The 18,661-nt window shown below is 39.5% G+C and overlaps 2 protein-coding genes across 3 annotated transcripts in view; one reads left to right on the top strand and one right to left on the bottom strand.

The window, feature by feature from the left end:
• Positions 1-18,661, top strand: part of LOC115728661 (disease resistance protein RUN1-like) — a 1,102,447-nt gene that overhangs the window by 937,777 nt on the left and 146,009 nt on the right. The window lies entirely within an intron of this gene.
• Positions 7,890-9,155, bottom strand: LOC125314765. The gene has a single exon (XM_048277825.1). It carries the CDS (start codon positions 9,153-9,155, stop codon positions 7,890-7,892), a length of 1,266 nt encoding a protein of 421 aa, XP_048133782.1.

Below are 18,661 nucleotides of genomic sequence, written 5' to 3'. Positions count from 1 at the left end.
CCCCCTCAACCACTTTGAAAACTTTTTTGTCTTGATGCCTCTAGTTTGTTTGTTTAAAGGAAGAATCTATTAAAAAACCTTAGAAGGTAAAACGATCGTGAACCAACTATTTTGGGAACAAACACAAGCAAAGTATTTCATGTATTACATGGCCGAAGAAAAGTATCTCATCAATGATTATTCAATATGATGAAACCAAGGATGTTTTGTTTGTTCCACGGATCCGAAATGGAGCTAAGTGTCATGTTTATCTTTATAGCTCGTCTCTCTATAATTTCGGTTTCTATAGGAGGAGCAGTGGAGAGCGCGTGTGCACTGTGTGTTGAGATGGTTTTTTGTTTGTTTGTCAGAACAAAGAATCTATTCAGAAACCTAAGAAGGGACAAGAATCACGAATCAATCATTTCGGGAAGGAACATAAATAACGTATCTCATTGATTACATGGCTAAAGAAAAGTAGCTTATTGATGATTAGGTTAGTGAAATGTTTGGTGAAACCACAGTTAACAAGACCTCTCGTTTTTATTAACGGATCGAATGGATACTATTTAACAAGTCATATGAGTGCACTTGTACAGGAAAGTATCGGGTCATTTCCTAACCCGTTACCATAAAAATCATCTTCATTGGCATGATTGATGAGTCAAATGATGTGTGGGACAAAGAGGAGATGGTTTCACAGAATGAATGGAGAAAAGTACATTCGCATCTCCCCTTTGAAATTTGGCAATTTCTTCTCAATCCACTTTCATTTTGCCGAGCCTTTCCATCTCTTTGGGCCAAATCAATCCACCCAAACAGACCAAAAAAAGAAAAAAACTCCACCCAAACAATTCGAGCGCGGTGTCTTCTCCTTCTGAAAGCTTTGCATAGGAAACCTCCGCATTAATGGCACTAGAGCTTTGAGGGTGTCAAGTAAATGTGACGAAGGCGTATGGAGAAGACCCTATTGTTACAATTCATTCGATCGCGGAGCTGAAGCAAATGGAGTAATTCAAGCATTTTGAGCCTCATTTCTCTTGTTACATTTTGGCGGTCCGGACACCATCACTGCCTTCACTCTTCGCTCCGGCGACAGTACCTGCTCAATCTTATTTTCTAAGTCGGTGTCGCCATCTATATCTTTGTGCAAATATTTCCCCGCAACAAGTCGTTGGTAATACTCTCAGAAGTTCTATTTCTTCATCATCAGAATTTCTGGACCATAGAGTGGTTCATCCAACCAATGCTCATTGTTAGAAAAATATGGGTTCATTGATTACGTGAGCCTCGGGAGACTCGAAATATTAAGCACCAGTGTCATCTCAACATTTTTTATGACCCCGACAAGAAACACAAGCATCGTTGGGAACACCAACGACTTCTCGTTAGGAAATATTTGCATAAAGACATAAATGGAGGCACTGACTTGGAAGATAAGACCGAGCAGATATCGCCACCAAAGTGAGCTATCCACCAGCGAGAAGGTAGTGATGGTGTCTGGATCGCCAAAATGTAACAAGAGAAATGAGGTCCAAAATGCCTGAACTGCTCCATTTGCTTCAACTCCACGACCAAATGAATTGCCTTGGTTGTGAGAGATGAGCCCGATAGCAAATGCACCTACACAGTCAGCCATCAAATAGGCCAACCACAAGAGGAAAACGATGCGATCATTGGCTATTTTTTTCTCTAAGGGATGCAAATAAAACTAGAAAGACCTGAAGCAAGAGGCTCAATATGATGAAGCCACATGTTCCATGTGCTCTGCAGATCTGGAACGGAGATAAATCCCATATTGTTACTTTGTTTGAATCCCATATTACAACAAACTATATAGGATGTTGAGATGGTTCCCTACTTGTAACACAAGCAAGGTGTTTCATAAGCTAAGTAACAGAAGAAAAGTATGTCAACAATAGGAGGTGAGAGAAGAGAAAAGTGCATTCGCATCTCTCCTCTTTCAAGTTTTGGCGTCAAAGAATATCAAACATTAGAAAAGGGACGCCGTATTCTTCTCATGGAAGAGAAGAATAACAACAAGAGTGAATTAACTGGTTGTCCAAAAGGAATCGAACAAATCTAGTTGTCAATGGATACAGAATTCGTAGAATGGAAAGGAGAGTGAAGCTAGGCTTCCGGCAACCCAGAGAAATTGTAATCAATGAGGAATATAAAAAATAAAAACCAAATTAAAATTGACTTGTCTTTCAATTTGTTGATATACGAGAAGTGACTCGGTTTTTTCTTTCTCTTCAAAATGAACTGACAATGCAAGTTATATTGTAAATTCATCATATTAGCAAAATGGAGTGATTCGGCGCTTGTTTGTCTGCACTCAAGTTATATCAAAATATCATCAATATTTCGAAAAAAATGGTAAAAATAATTGTTAAGTATTTTACATGTCAATATTTACAGATTGTGAAATTTTCAAGGATGTTGGGTTAAAAAAAAAATCTTACATAAATCAGAAGAAGCAGAAAATGAACTTATAAGATGAGAAAGATCTAACATAATGAACAAGGATTTTATCAAGGACGATTTGATCGTTCCTTTCTTCCCATGCTAAATGTTTTTAAAATACTGATTCAATGGTATAAGTCGAGAATAACAACACGAATTGAAAAGCTCGACTTGTTGACATTATTGATTGATATTTCATTCGAGAATATTCTGTCTTGGCTAGTCGCTCTTTTGGTTCTAGGAATAGCTCCACTCCAATCTAATTCTTCAAAGAACAAAGACATAATCTGTGTAATGTCTTATGTTGTACTTCTAATGAGCCGATCGATGTTACAGGAAAGACTTGGTTGCACTGTTTTACGCGAATTATAAACTGGGAGATTAAACGATAATGATTCGATGCTTTAGTTCGTCTAAAATGGCACGATCCAACTTATCAAGATCGACAAAGAGAAATTGATGGAATTTTTCTAAAGTGTATTGAGGGACTAATGTTTGTGGTCATGTCATAACAAACATAAGAATCATCTTCATTGGCATGATCGATGGGTCAAATGATATGGGGAACAAAGAGGAGATGGTTTCACAGAATGCAAAAGAAAGAGGCAGCATATTCTTCTCCCGCAAAGAGAAAAATTCCCAAATTGAAATTCTCTCATGTTGGTGACTAGTGACTGCTTTGAGGAATTGAGCAGAAGAACAATTTAGCACGCGACAGTGGGAAAAAGAAGAATTTAGCATTTTCATAATGGAGATCTCTCATTGCGGATGTTGTATTTTTTTCTATAAAAATACTTTGATAATCAATTCATGGCTAATCGAATCATCTCTAAGTGCGAAACTTACGTGTGACGAGCATGTATTCGTTGGTAGGCAATTATTTTCATTAGCGATGAAGACAGGGAAATTAATTAGTTAAAAGTGATTAAAAGCAGAATATTTTAAAGTTAAGGTCTGGAGGACTTAGAAAATCGAGCCTGCGGCATAGATAAATTGTCCAAAAAGTTATAAATCTATTGCAGTTTTGCCAATTAGATCCTAAACCTTTTAATTTTTTCAATTGAGTCCTAATTTCATATTTTGCCAATTGAGTCCATTTGGACAATTTCGGCCAGAAAATTGCTGACGTGGATGCCAGCCAACCGACAAGGCACGGTGGCGCTAACATGGATAAAATTTGATAGTATTTAATTCTTATTCGAATTATTAATAGTTGTTAGTAATTTTTTTCTATTCTTCCGTTCCCTTTACTTTTTTTATTCTTTTTGTTTTTGTCTTTTTCTCTTCCCTTCTTCCCCCCACTAGTCTCAGGTGAGGGCTGTCCTCGTCGGACTCGGACGAGGGCCGCATGGCTAGGGACGCCCTCAATTAAGGTCGGTAAAGCTCATTGACCGCCGGCAGAGGGACGAAGGGAAAGAAAAAAAGAAAAAAATTAAACAAGACCAGAAGAAAAGAATAAATAAATAAATAAAAATTCAAGAAAATAATTAAATTTTATCTATGTCGGTGCCGATCATGCCACGTGTGATAGCTGGTATCCACGTCAACGATTTCTAGTTAAAATTGATCGGATAGACTCAATTGGCAAAATGTAAAAAGATTTAGGAGTTAGTTGGCAAAATTAAAAGGTTTATGATTGGATTGTCAAAGCTGTTTGACAAAAAAAAAAAAAACTTTGGCAAAACCGTAATAGATTTAGGAATTTTTGGACAATTGAATTGCGAGAATTTTTTTTTAGATTTTTTCTCGATTATGGGAACTAATATTTACGGTAAAGATAATGGTCTTGATGATGCTCCTAAAAAATTATTAAGAACTAAATAGTAAGCTAAGCACCAATGGTGTATTTAGAGTTTCGCTAAGTTTTAACTTAACTTTTAAAAACTTGAAACTTTCCAAACTAAAACATTTTATAATGTCGTGAAATATATCGACTTTGACTTGTTGAATTTCTTTGTTTATGTTTTCTAAGATTAAAACATTCTCATCTTTGCAAGAAACCGCATCGTTGTGATCATCAACAACTTATCATTGGAAAATATATGGATGAAGACATAGATGGCAGCACCAACCTGGAAGATGACACTGAGCAGGAGTCGTTCCCAAAGCAAATTGTACTCTAGAGAAAAGGTGGTGATGGTATCCGAACCGCCAAGATGTAACAAAAGAAATGAGGCCCAAAATGCCTAAAGTGGATGAATTGCAAGAGTGGATGTAATAAGAGAAAGAAGCTGCACGAGTGGATGGATTGCCTTGCTTGTGAAAGATGAGGCCAATCGTGAATGCATCTATCCAGTTAACTATCAAATAGGCCAACCACAAGAGGAAAGCGCTGCTGTAATTCACTACTTTATTTCTAAGGGGTGCAAATAGAATGGGAAAGACTTGAAGCGAGAGGCTTAGCATGACGAAACCTTGGATGTTCCATTTGTTCTACATATCCAAATCACAATGGGTCACCACCACCCACCCCACCCGCCCCAAACATAATGTGGAGCTCTCTGAGAGAGAGGGACCTTTCTCTCTCTCCCTCCCCCTCTCCCTCTAACCTTTCCTTTCCGTCCCTCTACCTCTCTATCTCCCTATCTTCAAGATTTTTACTTTTTTGGCTTTTCTATCTTGCTCTGTTTTGGGAGTTTCATGTGTAAATAAATTTTTGTAGCTGATCTTGGGTGAACATAGACATCAATTTCGTCATTCATCCGATCGACGGCCATCGAGAAAGATGTTCGTGACATGACTCCACAAACTCTCCGAGATTAGGCCGCTCTCCCCCGCCGATTAATATTTAAGTTTAGATCCGAGGATTTTACTCTGCCGTACTAAATCTAGATATCCATTTTGGAGTTTCTTACAGATATTTGGTTTGTACTCTTTTAACATGTTGATGTTGTTAGTACTGTTCGACAATGGTGATGAAGACGTTGAACCCGGATGTGCACCGTAAAACATTGCAAATGCCATGGAGATCTCGGCGTGTGCTCATCACTAAATCCGACGATTGGCTGCCGAACTTTTACGTTGACATATCTATTTTTAAAGGATGAGAGTGTGTTTTTAGCTATAGAGTGTGATTTGTTATATGCTTTTTAGTATTCATTTTGGTATGCACTTATCCGGGATTTGATAGGCTTGCAATCCTTCTATATACCTCTTGAGTATAATTCTGCTTAATGAATGGAAATTTTCTTTCGACCAAAAACAAAAAGCTTTGTCGCTTTTGTCTATATAATTTATGTTTGTACAGGAGGAATAGTGAGAAATGTTTATTTACGTATTGATATAATTCCTTACTTATTTGTTAGAAGAAAGAATCTATTCAAAAATCCAAGAATGTAAAAGAATTGTAACCACCATCTATGAATGAACGTAAATAAGATACTTGGTAGAAGAAAAATATCTCATCCATGATTAGTTCATTATGATGAAACTTCAAATGAAACATTAGTTCAATAGATCCCAAACGGAGCTAAATACCACGTTTTTGCATAGAACTTTATCACTCCTCTGTGCATTGTTTAGGTTTGTATAGTAGGGATAGTGAGGAATGTACCCATACATGTTAACATCCTTGCTAGTTTGTCAAAAGGTAAAAGAATCGTGAACCAACTACTCCGGGAATGAATACAAATAGGGTATCTTATGCTTTTAATGGCAGAAGAAAAGTATCTCATGGACGAATAATACTTACTGTAGAGGTGACCGAATAATACTTACTGTAGAGGTGGCCGGTTACGGTTCCTAAAAAAGGTGGAACTGGAACCGGCCCTTGAAGCGCCGGTTCCGATTTCGGGCCGGTTCCGGTTCGGTTAAAAAACCGCCGGTTCCTAGGCCCAATGGCTATTTTCCCCCAAGCCTCCTCCTCTTTTTTGTTTTAAATAGGTTGGAACCGGCCTGGAACCGGCGGTTCCGGGCCGGTTCCGAAAATTTAGAAACCAGAACCTGCCCTTGAAGGCCGGTTCCGGTTCCGGGTTGGAACCGTGGGCCCGGTCAACCAGCCGGCTCTGGGCCGGTTTCGGGCCTACGGTTCCATTTGGCCATGTCTAACTTACTGCTTTATGTTGGTTGATGTTTTATCATCGAATTGGTTTAATCTCGATTCTACTTGCACATCCATCCATTCCACGCAAAAGAAAAGTATCTCATCCATGATTAGTTTACTCAAAAGTTTGGTGATAGCACTTTTAAAATGGGATTATCCATTTGATGAAGATCAATAAAGGGAAAATTGATTGAATTATATAAAAGCATGAGTGGCGTATTGGATATAATTATGCAGCACGACTAATGTTTGTGGTCATGCCCTAGTAAGCAACAAACCATAAAGATCATATTCAAGTGCATGACTGATGGGTCAAAATGAGGCGTGGGACAAATACGAGATGGTTTCCTAGAATGAGTCGATGAAGCAGAAGAGTACACTCACCATCTCCCCTTTGAAAATTTGGCTTCAAAGAACAGAAAAGTTGAAAAAGGAGAAGCAACTTCTTCTCAATCCACACATCTGTTGGGTCAAATTAATCCACCCAAAACAATTTGAGTGCTGTTTATCTGAATCCTGTTGGATGCACAAACCTTGCATCCAAAGGCTTATAAAATATGCCCCATGGAGGTTTGTAGAAACAACCGAAATGTGCCATCAAGAGCCAAACAAAGGCAAGAAGCTCTCCACCTTTGCTCAGCCCCCGCACATGTGCATCCCCCTTGATATGACTTGCTGCATATGACAGCATCTCCACCCAAACTCCGCTCATCACCTCCCATTTCTTTTCCCCGAGACTTGCCATCTGTCGGGCCAATCCGAGCCCCTCACCGAGCGTGGATATCCCGAATTTGTGGGAAGGATAATCATACAATCTCTTGCATAGCTCCACTGTGTCCTTGGTCGCATCGCCGATGTGGTCCGATAGATCAAGCACCATGTTGGCTAACGTCATTTGGGCGGCGCCCGCCACACCAGACACCATATCATGCTGATTGAGTAAAAGATACAGCATGTAGTCGGAGAGGATCTTACCAAATTCCCTTCTCTCGTTTCTTTCCGTGGCTTTCTCCATGTTGTACCAGATTTCAGTAGCAATATGCCAACACAAAATACTAGAGTCGTAATCGGCCTGGTTGACATACCTTAAAAGATCGTTGCCATCGGCACCCCCTAGTCTATACGTGAGAAACAGATCACCTCTACCCTCATATATCTCCCTCGCCTTTGTCTCATCAAAAGCGTACTCGGATTTACGTCTCACCTCCTTAAAGATAAAGATCCAGAGATCCCGAATAAAAGGATTCTTGGACACGTACCTTGTATTCGCAATCTTGAATGTTTCCCTCGGACCACCAAGTCCAATGATTGTCTCACTAGCTTGATGGAAACAAGAGATTATCTTCTCAGCCATACGCCATGGAAAAATGCAGATATTAGAAAAAGCGGTGTTGCCCCAGCTCTAATCATGCTTATGCAACTTTCTCGAACTCTCCTTCAAGAATTCGGATAAAAGGTTGCAAGCAGAGATGGATTCTGACCACCTTTGAAATATGAATGGTGTATCTAAGACATCATACATAGGGTTGTCGTTAGGCTCTGCTTTGCATTTGGCGGATTGGGGCTTCCTCAGGTTATCCATGGTGGACAACAACTTGGGGAAAAATGAATCTATTGGGGTCGATCCTATGTTGTACCACTTGATTCCGGCAACAGTCCATTCGGAGAAAATGAGCATGAATAGAGCTATCATATCAAGAGCCATCCCTCCAAAAATAAGGGAATAAGTAATATCCACGTCAAGTTTAGGGATCCCATGCTTCTTCAAGCGATTGAATAATACCAAAGCTAGGGCAAGGTCGGTGAAGGCTACGCAGCGGAAAATGTAGCTCCACTTGGAACGTATTACTAGTGCTTTCGTGTGAAGCACCTCGTACATAAAATTGAGTTCGACTGATATCACTCTCAATGCATTGATCGCAGAAACCTTGCGGAAATAATTTTGACTTATTTTGCGCTTATAATCTTTGAACATGAGATCCCCGATGAAGACCTGAAATATTTGAAAGAAGAAATAAGCATGCTTTACCACAATGCTCTCTGCAAGCGTTGCTTCTTCTTCATGAGAATGTCGAACCCTTAATGCATTGAGTTCTTCCTCCATCTCCAAATATGGAAACCATGATATTTCAAGCCGTTGGAGAATTGATTCCTTGAGTCTCGAGAGGCTCAAGAGATGAAGTGACAGTATCCTCTCCGCGTTTTTTATGACCCCAGCAAGAAACACCGGTATCGTTGGGATCACTAGCGACACGTCGCTCGGAAATATTTGCACAAAGAGATGGACGACGGCACCAACTTGGAAGATGAGACCGAGAAGGTGCCGCCCCCAAAGTGAATTGTCTTCCAAAGAAAAGGCAGTGATGGTGTCCGGACCGCCAAGATGTAGCAAGAGAAATGATGCCCACAATGCCTGTAGTGATATATCTACTTCAGCCACATGAGCGCACGAATTGCCTTGGTTATGAGGAATGAGCCCAATCCCGTATACAACTACTGAGTCAGCCATCCAGTAGGCCAACCACAAGAGGAAAACTATGCGTCGGTTCGCTATTTTCTTCCCGAGGGATGCAAATAGAATGAGAAAGACTCGAAGCGAGAGGCTCGACAGGACGGAGCCTCGGATGTTCCATTTGTTCCACAACTCTGAAATAAAGCTAAATGCCATGCTTGAGCTTAGTTTGAACTTTATCCATCCTCTTAATATGATTTCGGCGTGTATAGGAGAGAATGGTGGGAGATGTCCTTGCTTATTTGTAAGAAGGAAGAAAAGAATCTATGCAAAAATCAATCATTCCGCGAATGAACATAAGCAAGGTATTTCGTGCATCAAATAGCAAAAGAAAAGTATCTCATTCACAATTAGTTCAGTGAAATGTTTGGTCAGATCACACATAACAAGCTACTTGATATTGTTAATGAATTAGATATCATCAAACAAGTTATATCAGTGTGTGCTCGTGCTCGCACATGATGTGTGGGACAAAAGTGGAGATGGTTACATAAAATGAATGGATAAACCATTTGTGACAGCTCAAAGCTACGAATAGCGACAGACCGAAGGAGTTGGGAGAAGACGGAAAAAGTACATTCGCATCTCCTCTTTCAAGTTTGGAATCAAAGAACGAAAAAAAGAAAGAGAGCATATTTTCCTCACGCAAGAGAAAATTCTCAAACTGAAATTCTCTCTTCGGGTGATGATTAGTGACTATTTTGAAGAATTGAGCAGATTCATAGCAGGGATCTCTCATTGTCGGCATTGTGCTATTTCTCTGAAAATACTTTAATAATTAAAATTTGAGAGAGAGAGAGAGAGAGAGAGAGAGAGAGAGAGAGAGAGAGAGAGAGAGAGCTCTTCAGGACACAGCATACTGCATAGTTCCAAATTGGGCGATGATTTTCCGGAGGATATTCAATTAGCAGTGGATGATCCTGCGGAGAGAGGAGCTCCCAGAATGTTATGTTCTGGAACCTGTTGCTCCTAAAACTTCAAGTTCCGATAACATGTTACAAGAAGATTCACACCCTTACTTGGAGAATCCATCACTAGATGAAATGCTTGAAGTTGGTTCCTCCGATCTCTCTCGTCTCACGTAGAGTTCTCAGCCACAAATTTCAGAGCCTATGACTGGATCACCCATCCATGGTAGAGACCAAACTTGGGACGCTGCACATGTCGACGACCTTCCAGCAGCAGGTAGAACCAATATTCTTCAGGATAATGCACCGGCATCTGTAGATGATGGTGCATCTAGGTTTAGTACATTGATAAGTAACAACGATACACCGGTGAATTTTGCCAAGGCCACAGATTGAAACGAAAAACTGAGTAGGCTATTCCAGCAGTGTGATTTACTCCAGAACGTACTAGATGAAAAGCTATCTATGTACTTCTAGTCGGCTGGCTTTGGTCATTGAGAAGTCTTGGTTGTCGTTGGTCTTTTCTGTATCTTTTCGCTGACGTTAGTGTTCAAACGAGCAAGTAAAGAGTAAATGCCATTCTTGATGATATTGCATCGACTTCCCTCTTCTGCCTCGTGCTGAAGTCTTGCACATTTCGAGTTGAGACCAAAATAATTACCACCTAGTGGAAGATGGGAGCTTGGCATGGATGTTCCAACCCTGCAGATGCATTCGTACAACTAAATGCAGAGCGTGTTAAATTCGACTTCAACATCATCGAGTAAGTTTTGTGCTTCCGAAGTAAGTAAGTATTTGAAGAGCTTGCTCATTAATCACTAATGCTGCTCGTTTGATTAGATCATGCTAACGACATGCGCGTGGTGATGCGCTTTGCCTTTATCATGGATCTAATTGTATGGTCCATCCACCTCAACCCCTTTGGATACTTTTTTTGTCTTGATGCCCCTTATTTGTTTATCTGAAGAAACAATCTATTCAAAAACCCAAGAAGGTAAAAGAATCATGAACCAGTCATTCCGAGAATAAACACAAGCAAGGTATCTAATACATTATATGGCTGAAGAAAAGTATCTCATCGATGATTACTCGATATGATAGAACCTTGGACGTTCCATTTATTCCGCGGATCCAAAATGGAGCTAAGTGCCATGTTTGAACTTTATAGCTCATCTCTGTATAATTTCGGTTTGTATAGGAAGGAGCAGTGGAGAGTGCACGCACGCACAATTGTTAAGATGGTTTTTTGTTTGCTTGTCGGAAGAAAGAATCTATTCAAAAACCTAAGAAGGGATAAGAATCATGAACCAACAATTCAGGGAATGAACACAAGCAAAGTATCTTATGCATTACATGGCTAGAGAAAAGTAGCTTATTGATGATTAGGTTAGTGAAATGTTTGGTGATATCGCAGTTAACAAGACTCGTTTTTGTTTTTACTAACAAACTTGATACTATTTAACAAGTCATATGAGTGAACTTGTATAGGAAAGTATCGGGTCATTTCCTAACCTATTACCATAAAAATCATCTTCATTGGCATGATTGATGAGTCAAATGATGTGTGGGACAAAGAGGAGATGGCTTCATAGAATGAACGGAGAAAAGTATAGTCGCATCTCCCCATTGAAATTTGCCAATTTCTTCTCAATCCACTTTCATTTTGCCGAGCCTTTCCATCTCTTTGGGCCAAATCAATCCACCCAAACAATTTGTGCGCGGTGGTGTCTTCTCCTTCTGGAAGCTTTTCGTAGGAACCTCCCCATTAATGGCGCTAGAGTTATGAGGGTGTCAAGTAAATGTGACGAAGGTGTATGGAGAAGACACTATTGTTACAATTCATTCAATCAAGGAGTTGAAGCAAATGGAGCAGTTCAGACATTTTAGGCCTTGCTTCTCTTGTTATATTTTGGTAGTCCAAACATCATCACTACCTTCTATCCGGAGGACAGCTCGCCTTGGCGGCGGCACCTACTCAATCTTATCTTCAAAGTCGGTGTCGCCATCTATGTCTTTGGGCAGATATTCCCCAGTGAAGAGTCGTTGGTAATACTCTCAGAAGTTCTATTTCTTCTTCATCGAAATATCTAGACCATAGAGTGGTTCATCCAACCAATGCAATACATGGGTTCATCGATTCTATGAGCCTTGGGAGACTCGAGATATTAAGCGCCAGTGTCATCTCAGCATTTTTTATGACCCCGACAATAAATACCAGCATAATTGGGAACACCAACGACTTCTCGCTGGGAAATATCTGCATAAAGACACAGATGGCAGCGCCGACTTGGAAGATAAGACTAAGCAGGTGTCGCCGCCAAAGCCAACTGTCCACCAGGGAGAAGGCAGTGATGGTGTCCAAACCGCCAAAATGTAACAAGTGAAATGAGACCCAAAATGCCTGAATTGCTCCAGTTGCTTCAGCTCCACCACCGAATGAATTACCTTGGTCGTGAAAGGTGAGCCCGATAGCAAATGCAGCTACCCAGTCAGCCATCAAATAGGCCAACCACAATAGGAAAACGATGTGGTCATTGGCTATTTTTTTCTCTAAGGGGTGCAAATAAACCTAAAAAGACTTGAAGCAAGAGGCTCAACATGATGAAGCCGGATGTGCCATGTGCTCCATAGATCCAGAATGGAGATGAACCCCATATTGTTGCTGTGTTTGAATCTTATCGCACTCTCTGGTGTAATTTCAATTACAGCAAACTATATAGGACGTTGAGATGGTTCCCTACTTGTGACACAAGCAATGTATTTCTACACTAAGTAACAGAAGAAAAGTATGTCAACCATAGGAGGTGAGAGAAGAGAAAAGTGCATTCGCATCTCTCCTCTTTCAAGTTTTGGCATCAAAGAACATCAAAAATTAGAAAAGGGACGCCGTATTCTTCTCATGGAAGAGAAGAATAATAACAAGAGTGAATTAACTGGTTGTCTAATAGAACTCGAACAAATCTAGTTGTCAATAGAAACCAGATTCGTAGAATGGAAAGCAAAGTGAAGCTAGGCTTTCAGCAACAACCGAGGGAAATCGGTCGTGGTTGAAATTGATTCGGTTGTAATCAATCAGGATTATAAAAATAAAAACCAAATTAAACTGACTTGTCTTTCAATTTGTTGGTACACGAAAAGTGATTCGGTTTTTACTTTCTCTTGAAAATTGAAATTTGTATTGTCAATGCAAATTATATAATAAATTCATCATAGTAGCAAAATGGAGTGATTCAGGGATTGTTTGTCTGCACTCAGGTTATATCAAAATATCATCAATATTTCAAAAAAAAATGTTTAAAATAATTGTTAAGTATTTACATGTCAAGATTTACAGATTGTGAAGTTTTCAAGGATTTTGGGTTAAAAAAAAGTCTTACATAAATAAGAAGCAGCAGAAAATGAACTTATAAGATGATAAAGATCTAACATAATGAACAAGGATTTTATCAAGGACGATTTGATCGTTCCTTTCGTCCCATGCTAGATGTTTCTAAAATACTGTTTCAATGGTATATAAACCGAGAATAACAACACGAATTGAAAAGCTCGACTTGTTGATATTATTGATTAATATTTCATTTGAGAATATTCTGTCTTGGTTAGTCATTCTTTTGGTTCTAGGAATAGGTCCACTCCAATCTAATTCTTCAAAGAACAAAGACGTAATGTTTGTAATGTCTTGTGTTGTACTTCCGATGAGCCGATCCATATTTTTGCGAAGACTGGATCGCGCTGTTTTCCGCAACTTACAAACCAGGAGATTAAACGATAATGATTCGATGCTTTCTAAAATGGCAGGATCCAACTTATCGAGATCACCAAAGAGAAAATAGGTGGAATTTTTGTAAAGTGTATGGGGGACTAATGTTTGTGGTCATGTCATAACAAACATAAGAATCATCTTCATTGGCATGATCGATGGGTCAAATGATATGGGGGACAAAGAGGAGATGGTTTCACAGAATGCAAAAGAAAGAGGCAGCATATTCTTCTCCCGCAAAGAGAAAAATTCCCAAATTGAAATTCTCTCAGGGTGGTGACTAGTGACTGGTTTGAGGAATTGAGCAGAAGAACAATTTTAGCATGCGACAGTGGGAAAAAGAAGAATTTAGCATTTTCATAATAGAGATCTCTCATTGCGGATGTTCTATTTTTTTTCTCTAAAAATACTTTGACAATCAATTCATGGCTAATCGAATCATCTCTAAGTGCGAAACTTACGTGTGACGAGCATGTATTCGTTGGTAGGCAATTATTTTCATTAGCGATGAATACAGGGGAATTAATTAGTTAAAAGTGATTAAAAGCAGAATATTTTAAAGTCAAGTTCTGGAGGACTTAGAAAATCGAGCCTGGGGCATAGAGAAATTGTCCAAAAATTATAAATCTATTACAGTTTTGCCAATTAGATCCTAAACTATTTAATTTTTTCAATTGAATCCTAAATCTTTTCATATTTTGCCAAATAAGTCCATTTGGACAATTTCGGCCGGAAATTGCTAACGTGGACGCCGGCCGACCGACAATGCACGGTAGCGCTAACATGGATAAAATTTAATAGTATTTAATTTTTATTCAAATTTTTAATAGTTGTTAGTAATTTTTTTTCTATTCTTCCGTTCCCTTTACTTTTTTTATTCTTTTTTTTTGGTCTTTTTCTCTTCCCTTCCTCCCTCCACTAGCCTCAGGTGAGGGCTGCCCTCAATTAAGGCCGGCAAAGCCCGTTGACTGCCGGTAGAGGGAAGAAGGGAAAGAAAAAAAAAAAAAAAAAAAATTAAACGAGACCAAAAGAAAAGAAAAAAAAGAATAAATAAATAAATAAAAATTCAAGAAAATAATTAAATTTTGTTCACGTCGATGCCGATCATGCCACGTGTGATAGCCGGTGTCCACGTCAATGATTTCTAGTTAAAATTGTTCGGATGGACTCAATTGGCAAAACATGAAAAGATTTAGGAGTTAATTGGCAAAATTAAAAGATTTTTGATTGAATTGGCAAAGTTGTTCGACAAAAAAAATTGGCAAAACAACAATAAGTTTAGGATTTTTTGGACAATTTTATCCCGAGATTTTTTTTTTAGATTTTTTCTTGATTATGGGAACTAATATTTACGGTAAAGATAATGGTCTTGATGATGCTCCTAAAAAATTATTAAGAACTAAATAGTAAGCTAAGCGCCAATGGTGTATTTAGATTCACGCTAAGTTTTAACTAAACTTTTAAAAACTAGAAACTTTCCAAACTAAAAAATTTTATAATGTCGTGAAATATATCGACTTTGACTTGTTGAATTTCTTTATTTATGTTTTCTAAGATTAAAACATTCTCATCTTTGCAAGAAACACCAGCATCGTTGCGATCATCAACAACTTATCATTGGAGAATATATGGATGAAGACACAGATGGCATCACCAACTTGGAAGATGACACTGAGCAGGTGTCGTTCCCAAAGTGAATTGTACTCTAGAGAAAAGGCAGTGATGGTATCCGAACTGTTAAGATGTAACAAAAGAAATGAGGCCCAAAATGCCTAAAGTGGGTGAATTGCACGAGTGGATGTAATAAGAGAGAGAAGTTGCACGAGTGGATGGATTGTCTTGGTTGTGAGAGATGAGGCTGATCATGAATGCATCTATCCAGTTAACTATCACATAGGCCAACCACAAGAGGAAATCGCTGCAGTAGTTCGCTACTTTATTTCTAAGGGGTGCAAACAGAATGGGAAAGACCTGAAGCGAGAGGCTTAGCATGACGAAACCTTGGATGTTCCATTTGTTCTACATATCCAAGTCACAATGCGTCAACCCTTCTCCTCTCCCCCCCCCGGCCCACACACACACATGATGTGGAGCTCTCTTTTCCCTCTAGGGTTTCCAGCACTGCCAATAGTACTTCTTGACGGAGAGAGAGGGTCTCCCTCTCTATCTCCCCATCTTCAAGATTTTTACTTTTTTGGCTTTTCTATCTTACTCTATTTTGCGATTTTTGTGTGTAAATAAATTTCTATAGCTGATCTTGGATGAACATGCAAACTAATTTCACCATTTGTCCAGTCGACAGCCATCGAGAAAGTTGTTCGTAACATGACTTCACAAACTCTCCGAGATTAGGCCGCTCTCACCTACTGATTTTGATTTAAGTTTAGATCTAAGGATTTTACTCTACCGTACTAAATCAAAATATAGATTTGAGAGTCTCACAGATATTTGGTTTGTACTCTTTTAACATATTGATGTTGTTATTACTGTTCGGCGATGGTGATGAAGACGTTGAACCCAAACGTGCACCATAAGACGTTGCAAATAGCATGGAGATCCTAGCGTGTGCTCATCACCGAATCCGACGATTGGCTGCCGAACTTTTACGTTGATATATCTATTCTTAAAGGATGAGAGTATGTTTTTAGCTGTAGAGTGTGCTTTGTTATATGCTTTTTAGTATTCATTTTGTTATGCACTTATTTGGGATTTGATAGGCTTGCAATCCTTCTATATACCTTTCGAGTATAATTCTGCTTAATGAATGGAAATTTTCTTTCGACCAAAAACAAAAAACTTTGTCGCTCTTGTCTATATAATTTATGTTTGTACAAGAGGAATAGTGAGAAATGTATATATATGTATTGAGATAATTCCTTACTTGTTTGTTAGACGAAAGAATCTATTAAAAAATTCAAGAAGGTAAAAGAATTGTAACCACCATCCATGAATGAACGTAAGTAAGATACTTCACGCATTAAATGGTAGAAGAAAAATATCTCATCCGTCATTAGTTCATTATGATGAAACTTCGAATGAAACATTCGTTCAGTATATCCCAAACGGAGCTAAATACCATGTTTTTGCATAGTTTGAACTTTATCACTCCTCTGTACATAGTTTAGGTTTGTATAGTAGGGATAGTGAGGAATGTACCCATACATGTTAACATCCTTGCTAGTTTGTCAAAAGGTAAAGGAATCGTGAACCAACTACTCCGCGAATGAACACAAGCGGGGTATCTTATACTTTTAACGGCAAAAGAAAAGTATCTTATGGACGAATAATACTTACTGCTTTATGTTGGGTTGATGTTTTATGTAACGGCTTGGGCCCCACGCGCTTCCGCTGCGCCACTTTGCAAGACATTGTTCGCTTTGGACACATAGTCCTCACGGTTTTGTTCCTCCAAGCGTCGCCCATACAACGCTCGGAAAAGGCCTCTTGCAAGTCTAAGGGCACCCAACGGCTTATAAGGCCTTCCTAAGACCTCCTCCTAGGCAATATGGGACTAGGGATGAGTTGTGACAAACTTCTCCCCTCAAAGGCATAGCGTCCCCGCTGTGCCCTCTAGCACCGAGCGCTCGTCACTGGCCCCACACGCGGTCGAAGGTTGGCTCGATACCACTCCGAACGGGGATGTCACAACCCGAACCTTGCGAGCCGTCGACATCCCACCCGGCCACGCTTATGTACGGTTCTCTAGGATCCAAAGGCCAACAAAATAAAATTTCGCGGAAGCAACAACAATCTCCATACAGAAAACCAATAACACTACGATAACTTGGGATGGTAAAAACACACTTATGTACATATATACATAGTTATTACAAATCGTCAAACCTAGGGCTTCATGGGCTACTATACAAGCCTATGACCACCTATAACAAAAAGATTTCGTGGTCGAAGCTCGCTACACAACCAAAATAATACTCTACAAAAGTCGAGAGGCCAACTATCCTAGGCCTCGTCTTCGCTATTCGGCACAATCTCGTCTATGGTCGCTAGCTCGTCCTCATCCATCTCCGGTGGCTGCTCGGCATCCGAAGGCTCTACAACTTCGCCATCTTCTTCGGGCGCCACGATCTCCGGGCTGGGCTCCACGTACTTGATTTTCCTAGGTAGCCATTCTCATTTGGTTAGTCTGCTCGAGAGGGATCAATTCTGATTGAGATTAGACTAAAATACATCAATGAGACTTTTCATTTATTCAAGGCTTCAAAACGAGTCGGATTACGGGATGTCACATTTTATCATCGAATTGGTTTAATCTCAATTCTACTTGCACAAACATCCATTCCGCGCAGAAGAAAAGTATCTCATCCATGATTAGTTTACTTAAATGTTTGGTGATAGCACTTTTAAAATGGGATTATCCATTTGATCAAGATCAACAAAGGGAAAATTGATTGAATTATATAAAAGCATGAGTGGCGTATTGGATATAATTACATGGCACGACTAATGTTTCTGGTCATGTCCTAGTAAGCAACAAACCATAAATATCATATTCAAGTGCATGACTGATGGGTCAAAATGAGGCGTGGGACAAAGACGAGATGGTTTCCTAGAATGAGTCGATGAAGTAGAAAAGTACCATCTTCCTTTAGAAAATTTGGCTTCAAAGAACGGAAAAGTTGAAAAAGGAGAAGCAACTTCTTCTCAATCCACACATCTCTTGGGCTAAATTAATCCACCCAAAACAATTTGAGTGCTGTTTATCTCAATCCTGTTGGATGCACAAACCTTGCATCCAAAGGCTTATAAAATATGCCCCATGGAGGTTTATAGAAACAACCAAAATGGGCCGTCAACAGCCAAACAAAGGTAAGAAACTCTCCACCTTTGCTCAGCCCCGCACATGTGCCTCCCTCTTGATATGACTTGCTGCATATGACGGCATCTCCACCCAAGCTCCGCTCATCACCTCCCATTTCTTTTCTCCGAGACTTGCCATCCGTCGGGCCAATCCGAGCTCCTCACCGAGCGCGGAC

Source organism: Rhodamnia argentea, chromosome 1 (assembly GCF_020921035.1).
Source record: "Rhodamnia argentea isolate NSW1041297 chromosome 1, ASM2092103v1, whole genome shotgun sequence".
Classification (NCBI taxonomy): Eukaryota; Viridiplantae; Streptophyta; class Magnoliopsida; order Myrtales; family Myrtaceae; genus Rhodamnia; species Rhodamnia argentea.
The sequence above is the reverse complement of the archived record's forward strand: the minus strand, read 5'-3'. Positions and strand labels throughout refer to the sequence as shown.

Bases quoted from the DNA above. Each gene is read 5' to 3' on its own strand.
- LOC125314765 (XM_048277825.1), bottom strand. From the start codon at position 9,155: ATGGCATTTAGCTTTATTTCAGAGTTGTGGAACAAATGGAACATCCGA.